The sequence below is a fragment of the Falco punctatus genome, assembly GCF_963210335.1.
Source record: "Falco punctatus genome assembly, chromosome: 8".
NCBI classification, from domain to species: domain Eukaryota; kingdom Metazoa; phylum Chordata; class Aves; order Falconiformes; family Falconidae; genus Falco; species Falco punctatus.
Genome location: NC_137588.1, coordinates 42,934,150 through 42,948,179, shown reverse-complemented (window position 1 = coordinate 42,948,179; position 14,030 = coordinate 42,934,150). Strand labels below are relative to the sequence as shown.

The following is a 14,030-nucleotide window of genomic DNA, read 5'->3' as shown; positions in this document are numbered from 1 at the left end:
AGTTAATTGTAGATATGCAAAAATAAAAAAAGAATCTGTGTGCTTCAGTAAAATAAACTGAGCAACAATTTAGAAGAGAGAATGAAAGGCAGCAAAGTCCTGTGTTTATTCTGGGGAGGGCAGGAGGCTGGGGAGGCAGGCAGGCTGCCTTTCTAAGGGACCTTTGAATCGGTTACACCGACCCAACTCCCTTCACTTTGTGTCAATTTTACTGATCAACCTAATTACATTTACATCAGTTGGACAAACAGATTACGGTATCTTGGTGAGACAGAACCAAGTTTGCCTTATTTAGTCAAATAAAGTCTACGGAAGGGAACTAGTGACACACAGCCAGCTACAGCATGGCCCTGTTGCAGACGTTTGCACAGAGAAGACACAGCCCCGCTGCACCAGGGCCAGCAAAAATCACAGCTGCCGCCGAATAAAACCAGCCTCACCTGCTGAAACATGGAAAGTTTAACACAGCCCCAGCCTGCCGAGTTCCACCAAACAGTCTTGGGCTGTGATGGTTCGGGATGCAGACAACGCACAGTGGCCGATGCTGGCATTTGCCGAGCATCAAGTTCAGTTAAATATACAGTTAAAACTTCCCAAAATGTTACAGAAACCAGTCCTCCTCCTCCTCATAGCCAGCTGGATAATCTGCCATACATGACAGCCCTTGCACAAGACTGTTGTGAAGGAAAAAAAAAAAAAACCCAACAAAAAAACCCCACCAAACACCCTGCCCCACCCCCAAAACAGCAGGCTAAAGGCTTGCTCAGGGGAGCAAAATTTAATCTCTGCCTCTATTTGCAAAATAAGAAGAGGCGAAATGATCCCAGCACATGCCTGCATCAGCGGCATCTTCCGAGTGAAGAAAGTATCGATTCTGAAACGCAGCCTGTAATCTCCAGCCACAGCAGCCCTGCACATGCTTTGTGCAGCCAGTGCTCCTGTGTCAGGGTACAGGCATGTAAGAATGTGGGGCTGGTGAAATAGGGGGAACGAGGAGTAAACCCTTGACGCAAATACACCTACAAATCTGAAAACCCTTCTTTTTCAGTGAGGACAAACAGCACTTACTTAGCAGCAAAGATTCATCCCCACTGAAGATGGTTTTCTCTCCTCGACAGATGCAATCAGTTCATATCTGACACGGGAAACACCCAGCTCAGGCACCAATGCTTAAATATTAATGTTGCTATGATATTCCGTATCATATTTCTAAAACAGGCTGCAAAGCGCAAGTGAACATAAGTTGCAATAAATCTGAATTTTTGAACGTTCAGTGGAGAAATGGTGCAAAGCCAGGGAACCCAGCCCCAAAACACTGTTCTAGAAAAACTCCTATTCATTTCAGTTCTGCCTCAAGTAGCAAATTCAGGATCATGACCCAAGGCAATTTTAGTGCTGCAAAGTATTTGGGACAAAGATGACTGTAGCAAACGTTTTCTGACATATTGCTTACACACCACAGATTAGATAAAATTCATAATCTTTGTGATTATACTTGGGAGGTTTCCATCCTGTTTATTTCTGGGGGGGACATGCTGAGGGGAGCTACTCTGGCCACACGTACACAACCCCCATACTCAGTATAGCTACATCGCAGTTGTAGAATATCCTTATTACAAGTGTAAATTAAAACCTATAAAATAATATGTAGATTATAAAAAATGTGTTAAAACTGATAACAGCTTTACTGATTTACTGACAATGAAAATATATAGCATTTTTCCTGTCAGAACATTTATCAACACATGGCAACCCTGGACTAACTTGACATGTAAAATGATCAAAATGGATTACGAAATCTCTTCCATTCATTTCTATTGATTTTAGTTATGATAAAATTCATCAGTGTGCAAAGGAACACTTGCGACTGGCATTTCTCACACACACACACAAAATCCAGGCCAATTGGCTGGCTGTAATTTTAGTATGTGATGGCTGCAGAATGCCTTACCCTGCATGTCACCAGCGAACACACACAGTTCCTACATCCCAAGAATGCTAAGTGCTGTATTAACTCCTAATTTTCACTTTTAAACTACGAAGTATTAAATTCTGAGCTAAAATGGGAAAGCATGGATAAAATTATGTTTACTACAAAGCATCTATCTGAACATTTTTCCTTTAAAAATAAACTTTTTCGAGGCTAATCAAAGTTATTTTTGTAACTGCCGTAACAAACTGCCAGTGAAGGGACCATTTTTAATCAGTTTTATTGATTCATGCTTTCAGTTCTTACTCTGTTAAAAACAAGGCACATTAAATACATCTTCTTATTGCTCTATAAATGCATGCGGCTCATTCTGTATATCAAAAGTAATAAATAACGGCAGTAAAACACCAAGACAGTTATAAAAATGACAACCCAGCCTCAAACACAGTATTTAACAGTTCAGTCTAGAACAGTAACCTGACAAAATATGTAAGTGCCACACGTAAAACTTGCGGTGCGTATACATGCATGTACATATATAGATATATTTGTACACACATAAACACACTGCATGTATATGCATCCCCTGCCCCCAAGGCGAGCAGTTTATTTAAGACACAAAATCAACCCCCCCATCCGGAAATCCAACTCCCATCTTAAAAAAAAAAAAAAAAAAAAAAAATTACATTACTGTTTTTTCCACCTAGGATCAGAACAATGGAAAACAGTGACATTTTACAACTCTTTCTACAGTACATTCACGAAAACAAACAAACAAAAAAAAACCAAAAAACCCCCCACCCCAAACAACAAAGCCATCACTCCTGAAAACAGATGTGAGGTGATAAATAAATACTTCTAGATTTTTTCCATGCATAGATTTAGCTGTTTTAAGTAACACGTGCAATCTTCTCTTGTTACACAAGGTAGTCATACGAGATCTTGCTGTGCCATACAAAAGAGCCGAGAAGCATGACAGTAAAGTGCCTGAGATGCAAAGCAAATTCGTATCGGAGGACACACATATAGCCATGAATATCCCAAAGTCACATTCTGTATGCAGCATTACTAAAACAAGAGAACAAAGAGTATACTTTGGGTACAAAGCAGAAAATCCTGGCTTTACAGGTAAACTTGTATTATTAATTCTTAGCAGTGCCATTTATAGAGTGGAGAATTTCTCTTTAAACCGTACAAAAGATGTTAAATATTGTAAATATTTTTCCTTATGTACCCTGGAAAAGGTCTCATTACTTTTTTTTTTTTTTTCTCCTTTAATTATTGTGAATCATAAAATCCTAGCCCCTTTCCCTCCCTACCTTGCTCACTGAACCAAAATAACCTGTGTATTGTACATTCACTTCCCTCCAATTCTGCAGCGTATGTAAAATCTGTTACTGTGCTCTTATCTGAAAAGGGTTTTAGAAATACGAAGCTGTGTCAAACACTACAAACTTAACCTGAATATACTGGAACATATTTCAAAAAGAAAAGTTTAGAGGACCACAGAAAAAAAACCCTTTGTTCATAAAAAAATTCTCACACTGTCAAATGTTCTAACTCCTTATTCACCTGTGCCTCACTAGCACAGGACTTGAAGCAGAAAAGCCACAACCCTTTAACAATCTCTGCATTTTGGTACAAGGCAGCATCAAAAAAAAAAAAAAATTAATATGCAGAAACTATCTGAAAGGCATTTTACCCAAGACAATCTCCTTCCCTCCAGATTTTACCAATTTTTTGGACTGACAGAAATATAACCAGTACTGGATTTTAAATGAGGCTTGCCCATTTTTTTTATCTACTATTTTTAAACACATGAATTTTAAATTATTTTTTTTAAAAGGACTCACCTCCTCAGACAAACACAACATCTGCACTTACTATGCGACATACTAACGCTCCTCAGCATCTCCATTTTGTGTATGTAATAATTTCCCCCTTTAAAATATCAAAGTAATCCTTGGTGTTCATTCCTGTATTGTTCTTTTCCATTAGTGAAAGTGGTGATATCAGTTAAAATAGATCAGATTTTACACAAGTATAAATTCTGACATTTTGGAACTGAAGCTTGGTTTGAGTTGTATACTGGTATTTACACTCAAATACTAGAATAGAACAACAAATTCATCAATAAACTATTCTTACATTTTTCCCTTCCTTGTTCTATATTAAGCAGAAGTATTCCATCTGACCTCAAACCTAGTCGGTCTAACAACAGAAAGGCAAATAGCCACATACAACATTGTTGGAAACAGCTCAAGTGAGTGGTCCTAATTTATTTTTTTTTTAATTGATCTGCTGAAAAATAGCCCTTTTGCTTTTACAGAAAAGTTAGTGGAATGCAAAAAACATTTCATTTTGTTTCACGTTGTGGCTGAGCATTTTCAAACAAACAATTAAGACTGTCACACTGTCAAAACCTGCCACCTTCTACATATAACCAGTGTTTGTCCAAAACTTGAAACAGTATGAAGCCCTTTACAGCACAGAACACCACCTGCTAGACAACGCTATTTATTAAGGGAAGCTTATTTTTATTAAGATGGGAGAAAAGAAAGCTGTCCCCTAGCTTTTAACTAAATTATGAGCTTGGGTGATTAATCAAGATGTCTTGCAGTTTTCCAGTTTCATACTGCTGATATTTTTGTCTGGCCAAGTACTGGTACCACTGAAATAACAGAGCACTCGAAACAGCAAAACCAACCACCTACAGAAGGCTCATGACAGCTCCTCACCGTAATCACTACCTCAGGAAGCGTCAGGTTTGTTCCTTCTGTGATACCATCTTCAATCCAAAACATCAGCCTTCCCTCGCTTTCTCTTTGCTGAAGAGGACAGATCAGCAGCTTTCAAATACTAAACACGTTTTTTCACATTTAAAGGCAGGATTCACTTTCTGAGCATCATTGTTGTTAAAGGTAACGGTGATATAAAAGTTAATGAACAAGGCAGTATCTGCACACGTGCTTGTGCGTGCACCCAAATCTTTCTAGACCGTATTCCTGAACTCTTGTTAATAAACCCATCTAAAGAATATCCAATCAAAAAGGCCACATACTGGAGTATTAAGAGCTGCACAGAAAACCATTAATAATAAAAACAAATGCACCAACGTATTTTTGTAAGAGCTACACCGATGGACTGATACTGGTCATCTCGGACACACAAGGACAGTCAGAAGCACTGGAATGTTTTTCAGCAGGGACGCAGCTATGTGGCTCCATCAGCTGCAGCTGGGAGCAGACATTGTGTTTGAACTCACAGTCCGCCACCGCTCCGGTCCACCGGAATCACCATCCGCTGGCGCAGATTCTCCTCGGCAGTCTTCATCAGCACAGCCAGCCGGCTTCCAGACACGTGGCCCTTCTGAATGGCACTCATGAGCTTAAGGTAGGAGAGGGAGAGCATCCCGTTAACTCATTTGCAAGACAAAGAATGAAGGTAGAAGGTACAGCCCCTGATGGCCAGGCCTCAGGAAGCAGCCAGAGGGACACGGGGTAACTGGGCCAAACCCACAACCAACAGCAGTCCCTGAGCAGGCACCGCACCAGCCCTCCGCTGACAAGGCTTAGGGGGCACAGACACCAGCTCGGTGCTACTCCCTCCTCCGCACGAGGCGGAGTGGAACTGCTGGCTGTCCTGCGCATGGGCCACCAGCGGTGGACACTGGCACACTTCCAGTCTAAACAATGACAGAGTTAATTACTTTGTCCGTGAGCCATTAGCAAGTGTTAATGAATATACAGAACTGATTTTTCCATACATAAAGCAAAACTGCTGTACGGTTTCAAAGACTCACCTCGAAGCTCATTTACATTTTCCAGAAATATCAATGAAAGTTTTGGCCAGGCATGGGTGGCAGGAAGAGTAGAAGTACTAAATATGATCCACTTGGAAGCGACGGTGCAGGCAACCAGCAACACCAGCTTTTTTTCAGTGACATTTAAGAATGCAAGATAACCCATGTAACTGCACAGGCTTGGGGAGGGGGGGTGGGGTGGTTTTTGTTGTTTTATTGTTGTTTTGGGGAGGGGGGGTGCTGCTTTTTTAAAAAAAAAAAAAATACCTGAAAGATGTAACTAACAGAACACCATTCCTCACCTACCATTGATCCCAGACCATACACCTTCCTCATTTGCCCTTCTTTGTAGGGATAGTGTACTTGACTTCCACAATTCTTTCAAATCCAAATTCCTTTATAGACTTTTAAAACTAATTTGCCTTTAAGTCCTGGAAACTGGACTCAGCTCTATCTTAACGAATACACACTAGTGCTAAGATTTTAGTTAATTCTTTTTTATCCCATGGATAAAGCAAGCATTAGACTTGAAATTACATGCAGTCAGCTTGTCAAAGACTACTATGGAAAGCAATCGGCACTTAGAAAATGCAATTTCTTACTCCCACTGAGTGCTAAGAATCCTTCAGATTTCTTTCCCTCTACAGGAAAACCTATTCATTAGATCTGCAGCTGGACCTATGCAAATGTGGCATCAACCCTGTCAAGGCAGGAACAAGTGCCAGGGAGGGGAAAGGGAGAGAAGGGACCCCCGTGCTTTACAGAACCAGCTGAGGATGGCAAAACCTCCCTGTGTTTTAAAGGAGCTTTGACTACCCTGTGCAGCCCCGAGGCAGGACAGATGACAGAGCTGGGAAGGAGAAAACCAACAGTAACAGCAGTAGCTACTGCCAGCAAGGGAAGCTGACCGTTGCTTGGGCTTGGCGTTCTCCCTTGGCTCCCTTCCCGCTTCCAGAGCAATCCCTACACATGGATGGGAGGCCCTACTCGCACACCCATTCACCCCGCTTGACAACACACCTGACTACCAGTGTGTCCGGTCGGACTACACTGCGTGCGCTGTGTGGAAGCGACCACAAAAAAGATGGCTGATCCTCTGGCACTGCCATGAAAGCAAGAGTTTCTGGTACAAGGGTCCGTCAGGTTGGGAAACAAGCTTCCTCCTGATTTAACACGGGGGGGTGGTGCATTTATGTACCAAAACTAATTCCCAAGGTCCCCCTCGTTTCTTAAGCATAAATGACAACAGCACTAGGCTTCTGTGTGCAAGTCTCTGGAAAAAGAGTCACTGCGGTAAGACAGCTCCGCACGCTCCTCAGCGCTGTCAGCGCTCTGCCTCCCTGCTGCGGTGGAACGACCTGTTTGTATTAAATGCTGATCAATGCAGTCCACTTTCTCTGTGTGAAACACCTGTAAGCCGGTGAAACACGGTGTCTGCTGGGACCAGTCCTCACAAGACCATTATTTGAGTTACATTGGCAATCTGCAGTTGGCCAAATGAAAGCCCTTGGCATTGCCCTGCTCCCACCTGGAGAGCTATGCAGCCACCCTGGTACAACGTGTTCCTATATTCTAATATAAACGTCCACAAATATTTGCACATGGCTTTCCACAAGCATTCTGCGGTAAAATGCAATTACTTGAAAGTTTTCAGAAAGCAAACACAAAAGTATTGGGAACTGACTTAACAGATCCATTAAAAAAAAATTAAACAAACATTTAATGTATTTTGTTCCTTCCATGGCAACCTCCTGTTAATGTTATTACCATGCTTCTCCTTAGCACTTGGCTACGCAGCAGCTCCCCATGTGCTGCTCTCTGCCTCTACGGGAAAGAGGTGCATAGGCACAAGTGATCATTACTGCAGGGCCAATCACTAATGTTAAATATTTAGACTGCATTGTGAAATGTACAGAAGAAGCCACAGAGTTACACAGTTTTGCAAAAGTAATTGTGAAACTACACCAAAACAGTGACTTGCCTTTTATGTTTTACAGATATTATGACTCAGGGCAGGCAACCCCTAATGAGACGGTTCAGCACAGTAAAGCAAAAACTCCAGAAAGCCACCAAAAATCCACAGAAGACATAATTACTAGTTGTTTCAGCTTCTTAACAACAAGGTATCCAAACTAACCAAACTGTAGTTTAACACAGCCCTTACAATAAATGGTGGGTTCCCCCCCCACCAATGAAAAGTTTTCACATGCAAAGGGATCTAAGACGGAGACCCTTTTCAATAGCCAGAAAAACAGCTGTGGTTTTCTTTTATATTTGAATACGTAAGCACAAACTCCCAAAGCCATTGTTTCTTCTTTCCTCCCCATGGTTTAGTTGGGGTATTTTTTTCCTCTTACCCCAACTGCATTTCATTTACCCAGCTAAATTGCTGCATTTTAGGCAAATAAATAGTCCTTTTTTCTAATGCTGGACACAACCTGTGAAAATTTTCTGCATTTAGATTCAACAATGCTGCTCTTATCTACAGCTCATCTCGAGAGAGACAATTACCATTTCCTTTGCCTTGATCTTGTTTGTTTAACTTGACACAGTGAAGAAAGGGCTGACATTGACCAAAATCCCTAGCATTAATTTATCTCATGTTCGGCATTCATCATTGCCACCATGCAGGAAAGACATGGCAGGCACTTGAAATACCACACCAAGAAAGGGTCTACAAAAACAAGGCTGGCGGGCAAGCTGCACATGCAAGAGGAGCTGGGCAAACAAACATTTCAGTAGCACCCTTAATTTTATTTTAAAATCCTGCAAAAAGTAGATGTGTGGTTGTCAACGTAATGTCTTCCATACAAACTGAGATAATGTTAGCCCATCCAGGAATTAAAATGGGATTATATTGACTGGATGTGCTTTAACTACAAGCTCGTTCTTTAAAATAATCAAAATAGTTTAGAAACTCTAATCACTTAAAAGACCCAGATAAGTGCCAGTTGCATAGCTGTGCCATATACCTTCCAATGGACAATTCTAACATATTGAATACATTTAAACAGCATTTCTGTATTAAAAAAGCCAAATTCAGGTCTGTACTTTGTAAATTGGACCTGTTCTTTGGGTCCCATTGTTTCTGTACAAGAAAAAAAAAAAGCTGAATTGACGATGGCTCTGTGTGTCACTTATCTTGTGATCTGGCAAATAGCATGAATATTCCAGCATTTACCCAAGTAACACTCACATAGTCTACAACCCAGCCCTTCAGCAAAGAGCGTGTGTGTGTGGAAACGAAATACTTATGCCTTTGTTCATTAAAGTTACAGCTTATCTTGTAACAAAGAAACACCTACCTGCAAAAACTCATTGAGTTCAACCTGTCCATTTTTGTTCAGATCCACTTCATTTAGAATATCATGAAGTGTATTTTCAGCAATTTGCACACTGATGCTCTAGACAAAATAAAAGCACAGAAGTATGTCAACTGGATTGTTCAGCACTATTTATGCCCCACTCTGAAATTCAGATAAGAGGCTTAAAAAGGAAACTAAAAGAGCACAAGGAAACGTTACCTCCAAGACACGCTGTACATCCAGTATAGTAATAAACCCTTTCTTGTCCTTGTCAAACATGTGGAATCGCTTCTTGTACCTGCAAGATAAGGATTATCAGTGGGAAAAACTGCACTCAGAAGAATGACAGGTATGAATTCCTAGCAGCACAGGGATCTCTTTTACTTTACTTACCTTTCAATATCTGAAGGCAGTAGACTGATTTCAGAACTGTCTGTTAATTGATCCGATTTTACTTTGTAGCCCATTTCATAATAGAGAAATTTTTTAGCAGCTTCAAGTTCTTCCTGCAACAAAAAAAGAAAAACTGTATATCTCAGGAATAGCAAGTTCTTACACAATTATTTTTAATGTAGTGTTTCTTAGATTCTTCCACTTAACTAGAACTTAACTAAAGTCCAAAAATTAAGCAGATGGTAGCTGAAAAGTATTAAAAAAATAAATTAGGCTTAGGCAATTTTTAATCTTGAAAAGAGTTACCAAGTCTAGTTAAGACTTCTAATTACTGTGTAAAAGCTTTTAGGACCATACCATGCCTTCAGTCACAAATGGTACATCTACCTATTTCATGAAGAATGGCACTTGCAAGTCAGGCCCACAAAATGCCATTTGAATCAGAGCTCATATCTTAGCAGAATGTTTCACTTACCTGTCTAAAATCAGGGGGGAAAAAATACTGGCTCAACACCAGGCAAGTTCTTTATGTTTTGAACTAGTTTTCCTGATGGTAATGAAATTAATTTATTACCTGAAAGTTCAGCGCAAGGCCTTCCATAGCCAGGTTTTTTAATAAGTGATAAAGAACTGACATATATAAAGTACTGTCAAACGCAGTTCTTTCTACAGCCATGAGTATACCAAATAGGGTTCTAAGAGTGATCAAGCATCTGTCACATGGACAACAATATTAAATGGTGTGCGCTGCACTTAACAAACAAGAGTAAGCATGCTAAGTAACAGCAGCAGTAGCAGTAAAAGATTCCTAGGCACGTACACATAAGCCACTTCATCTAGCAAGGACTTGTTCGTGAAGGCATATTAGGAGACCAACTAAACTATACCAGACTACTCTTACATACTTCAATATAAGCACACAAATTAGCCTTAAAGTCCCAAACCAACAGAGACTTATTTAATGGTCTTACTATAAGATCTAAATTAAAGAATGCTCTTCTGGATAGGCATTGAATTGCCTCGTCCGTCAAGCTGAAATATAGCCCATGCTGTAGAAAAGTAGCACTTCAAAATGGCCCGAGACTGGTTACAGAAGGGATGCTCAATAATTAAGGTGGTCTAGCTTCTTTTGAAAGAAAAGGAGACTTTTCCAAAAGAAACCTCAGCTGACATTCAGGGAATGCAGAGGCTGCCTTGCTAGCATTAGTAAGCCCACACAAGCCACAGGCGGCTTTGTAACTTACAGGTGCACGCAGTATTTGCTAATTGTTCTTCCAGCAGGTTACCATGAGAATGGGTGCCGAACTACCCAGCTACAGGCTGTTGTAATTAAGGCTGTCCATGCAACTTTAACATCATGCTGGTTTCAAATTCTTTGCTTTGCAAGCTTCCCATTTTCTAATCTATTGTTATGGAAGAACTGATATAGCTATAACACAGTCAATTATTATATCAGCAAATCTCATTGGGTATGGGTGAGACACATCTAACTTCAAACACCTCTGACTATGAGGTTGCTCAGCATACATGCATGCCAGCAACACAGGTCACATCTGTGACACAATGGTATCCCTTTCTTTATGCATTCCTGTGGGAAGACTTTAGGATCACAGCAGGTCCCCTGGCTAGGAGGATTCTAATGAGCTCCTTCCAGAATGTTAATCAAAATTCTAACTGGCTAAAAGGTTTCAGGAACAGTCCAATGGAAACTTCCCATCCCCTTTGCAGTGGAAGAGCTAGGTGAGCATTCACAGGTTGTGTTTGCTTCTGAATCAAAGAAGCCCTGAACCACGTGTTCCGTTAGGGTACAGCACTCCTTGCGCTGCCTTTCCTCCGTCGTGCTCTTGACAGCATTGCAAGCGCAGCCTCCAGTATTCTGGGCATTTATCTTTTTATGACAACAGAAAGAAGTGATAATCGGTAACTTACATGATGTAATAGCTCAGAAGGAGCAAGATTCATGTCAGTAAGTGGGATGTCTACATCTAAGCTAGTTATCCAAGGTACTCCTGGCAGTTTCTGGAGATCTAAACAGGGCTGTAGGGTGCAATTCAGTGCACGCACAGCAGATGCCTTCATTAGGGTAAGTCATCTGAATGAAGTTTGTTTACTACAAAGCAGGCATACAGCAACCAGCTCAGAGAGAGACAGCCTGTTACGACACTGAAAGTAAAAGAGAGACGAGTCCCATGCGGTATGTCTAAGCGAAGACCCACTGGGGGCAAAGGAAGCTAACAATGACCTTAAACATTGATTTAGGCCAGAGATGGTGCAAACTCAGTATCGTAACTTTTCAAAAGTCACAGCAGACAAAAAGGAGTGACATGGATTACAAGATCCTCCTTTTCTGAGGCAGATCTGTTGAAAAGTACCAGTAAACAAAATATTTGAACAGGAATTGGATAGCAATGCGAAGTCTGCTTTCGTTTTTAAAGCTGGGGAACAACAGGATACAGATTTCACTTTCCCCTCCACCCCCCAGCCAATACCAACTCATTTCACAGCTATTTTGATAAAGTCTTTCTAATGAAATACACCAAGTGAATCATCCTCTCAGGGAGAAAGCATCACTTGAAGTTTTCTATTCTACTGATTTAGATCGTTAACATGGAAACTACTTAAGAAAAACAAAACAGTTTCAGATGAAAAAGGCCCTTTGTACCTCTTTTTTCTGCTCACTCCAGTGAAGTTCTTTCCCCATTATATCTACGATTCTTGGCAGGGCTTCCTCTGCAGCCTGAACATTCAGAAAGGCCAAACGAGTACGTCGGGAAATCATATCCACTGCCGTGCGGGCATACTCTTTAACACCATAGACAACCTAGAACAGTAAGACAAAGGGGGAAAAATGCAGATGAGAAAGTAGACAGACATTGTCAGAAATTATGCTTAGTGTCACAAACCACTCTGGTGGGCTGGCTATACAAAATGAACTTTCTGTAACTACTTCACACCCAGCCAAGAGCAGGGCTTGAAAAGCTCCCTTTTCCTTGAAACATTTTATAAAATGCATCTGGCATCAAACATGTATATATGAAATAAAAAAAATAAACATTATCTAGTTATAAATATTTAATTATATATATTAAATATGTGTGTATATAAACATAAAAATAAAGCATGCTTCAGGGAAGAGAAGAAACAAGAACAGAAAAAAATTCTGGACCTCACCAAAGGAAAGGGCTTATAGAGAGGTTTTCCAGAGCAAGACTGACCTGCTCTAGAACCGGTTTATCCCAAGAAGAGAATCAAAGAACATTATATAGTTTTTCCACGTACCTCAGCTTCAATATAAGGAAATTCTGACACAAGACGCTTCCCAACAATAGGCCATCTCTTTCCTGTAACTTGGGCTATTTTGGCCACTTCAAAAGCCTTGTCACCATAGGTTGAAGCTAGATGCTGAGCCACCTATGGAGTTCAAACCAAATTAAATATGCTTCTGAAAGAATAACAAATATACATGTTTTTCTTGTCAATTCTCTTATCAGCAATAAGAAATAGGCTGAAGAAGTTATTAGATTTTGATTGTGTGGGAAGAAACTATTTTTGCTGTGAATGGGTTAGATCAGCACTGACACCACTGCGTATGTATCAATGCAACTGTGACCAATGATGCTCCGCTCTTCTGCTACGCTGTGATCACATCTGAGGTATAGATTTTGTTGGGCTCCAAGACGACAGACCCCAGCATGTCAGAACATTTTAAAGCAGGAAATAGTCAAGATTAGGAGGAAGGGAAAAGGGAAGACAAGAAGAACAATTACTAAAATGTATTTTTGTTAAAACTATCTTTGCCCCAGCCAGATAATAAGCTCTTATTAGGTTCAACAGACCTTTGTACAAGTTATGCTGATATTAAATTTAGTGGAAAAACAAAACCCTCCAACACAGAAACATCAGAGCATCAACAGACACCATGACTCACCTCACTTTCAAGTCCATAGTCTTGGACCAGCCTAATGTAGAGAGTGGGACTCCAGTCCTCAGCCCCTTGTAGCTGCAGTCTAATAGTTTTACTGGAACCTGCCTTCAGATCATGTGCCTGAACAGCTGCATCGATGGCATCCTGTGCCATGGCACGGTAGGTTGTCCACTTCCCACCTGTAACCACACATTTACTTCTTTATTTGGGGAATGCAAGAAGAATACAAAGGCAGTATGTACGATATATATATTTCACATCTTCATTACTAGACTTGCTCTAAAGAGCCAGTCATGCTACCACTGACAGATCATTATCTAGTCATAGGTACATGAAGGATTAACCTGTAACAAGAAAAGTTTTGAATAAAATACACTGGGAAAGCCCAACAAAGCTATACCTCAAAGAGAACTTCCAGTACCTGCTATCGTGACAAGGCCACTATCGCTAATGGTAACAACATGATTCCGGGATATTGACTGTGTGTCTTTGGAGTTGGGGTCTGTGACCAGAGGACGAATGCCACTCCATGCTGCCAACACGTCTCCTCTTCTCACTGTCCAGAACCAAAGATCAGCCAAAGTCAGCCAGGAACAGATGGGTATTATTATCTCCTATCCCTCCCACGGTCCTTGTGGCATTGCCTCCAAGTAGATACCTGCTGTGAAACAAGGA

General features: G+C 40.7%; 1 protein-coding gene across 4 annotated transcripts in view; it reads right to left on the bottom strand.

Moving 5' to 3' along the window:
* Nucleotides 1-2,194: 2,194 nt before the first annotated feature.
* GPD2 (glycerol-3-phosphate dehydrogenase 2) overlaps nucleotides 2,195-14,030 on the bottom strand; it is an 86,953-nt gene continuing 75,117 nt past the window's right edge. For all 4 annotated transcript variants that reach the window (XM_080399288.1, XM_080399287.1, XM_080399286.1 and 1 more), the window contains 8 exons: nucleotides 13,777-13,911; nucleotides 13,359-13,534; nucleotides 12,710-12,841; nucleotides 12,093-12,251; nucleotides 9,431-9,543; nucleotides 9,257-9,335; nucleotides 9,038-9,136; nucleotides 2,195-5,317 (listed from right to left, as the gene is read on the bottom strand). In XM_080399288.1, coding sequence (XP_080255414.1) covers nucleotides 5,192-5,317; nucleotides 9,038-9,136; nucleotides 9,257-9,335; nucleotides 9,431-9,543; nucleotides 12,093-12,251; nucleotides 12,710-12,841; nucleotides 13,359-13,534; nucleotides 13,777-13,911 — 1,019 coding nt within the window. In that variant the 3' untranslated portion in view covers nucleotides 2,195-5,191. The remainder of the gene's footprint in view (nucleotides 5,318-9,037; nucleotides 9,137-9,256; nucleotides 9,336-9,430; nucleotides 9,544-12,092; nucleotides 12,252-12,709; nucleotides 12,842-13,358; nucleotides 13,535-13,776; nucleotides 13,912-14,030) is intronic.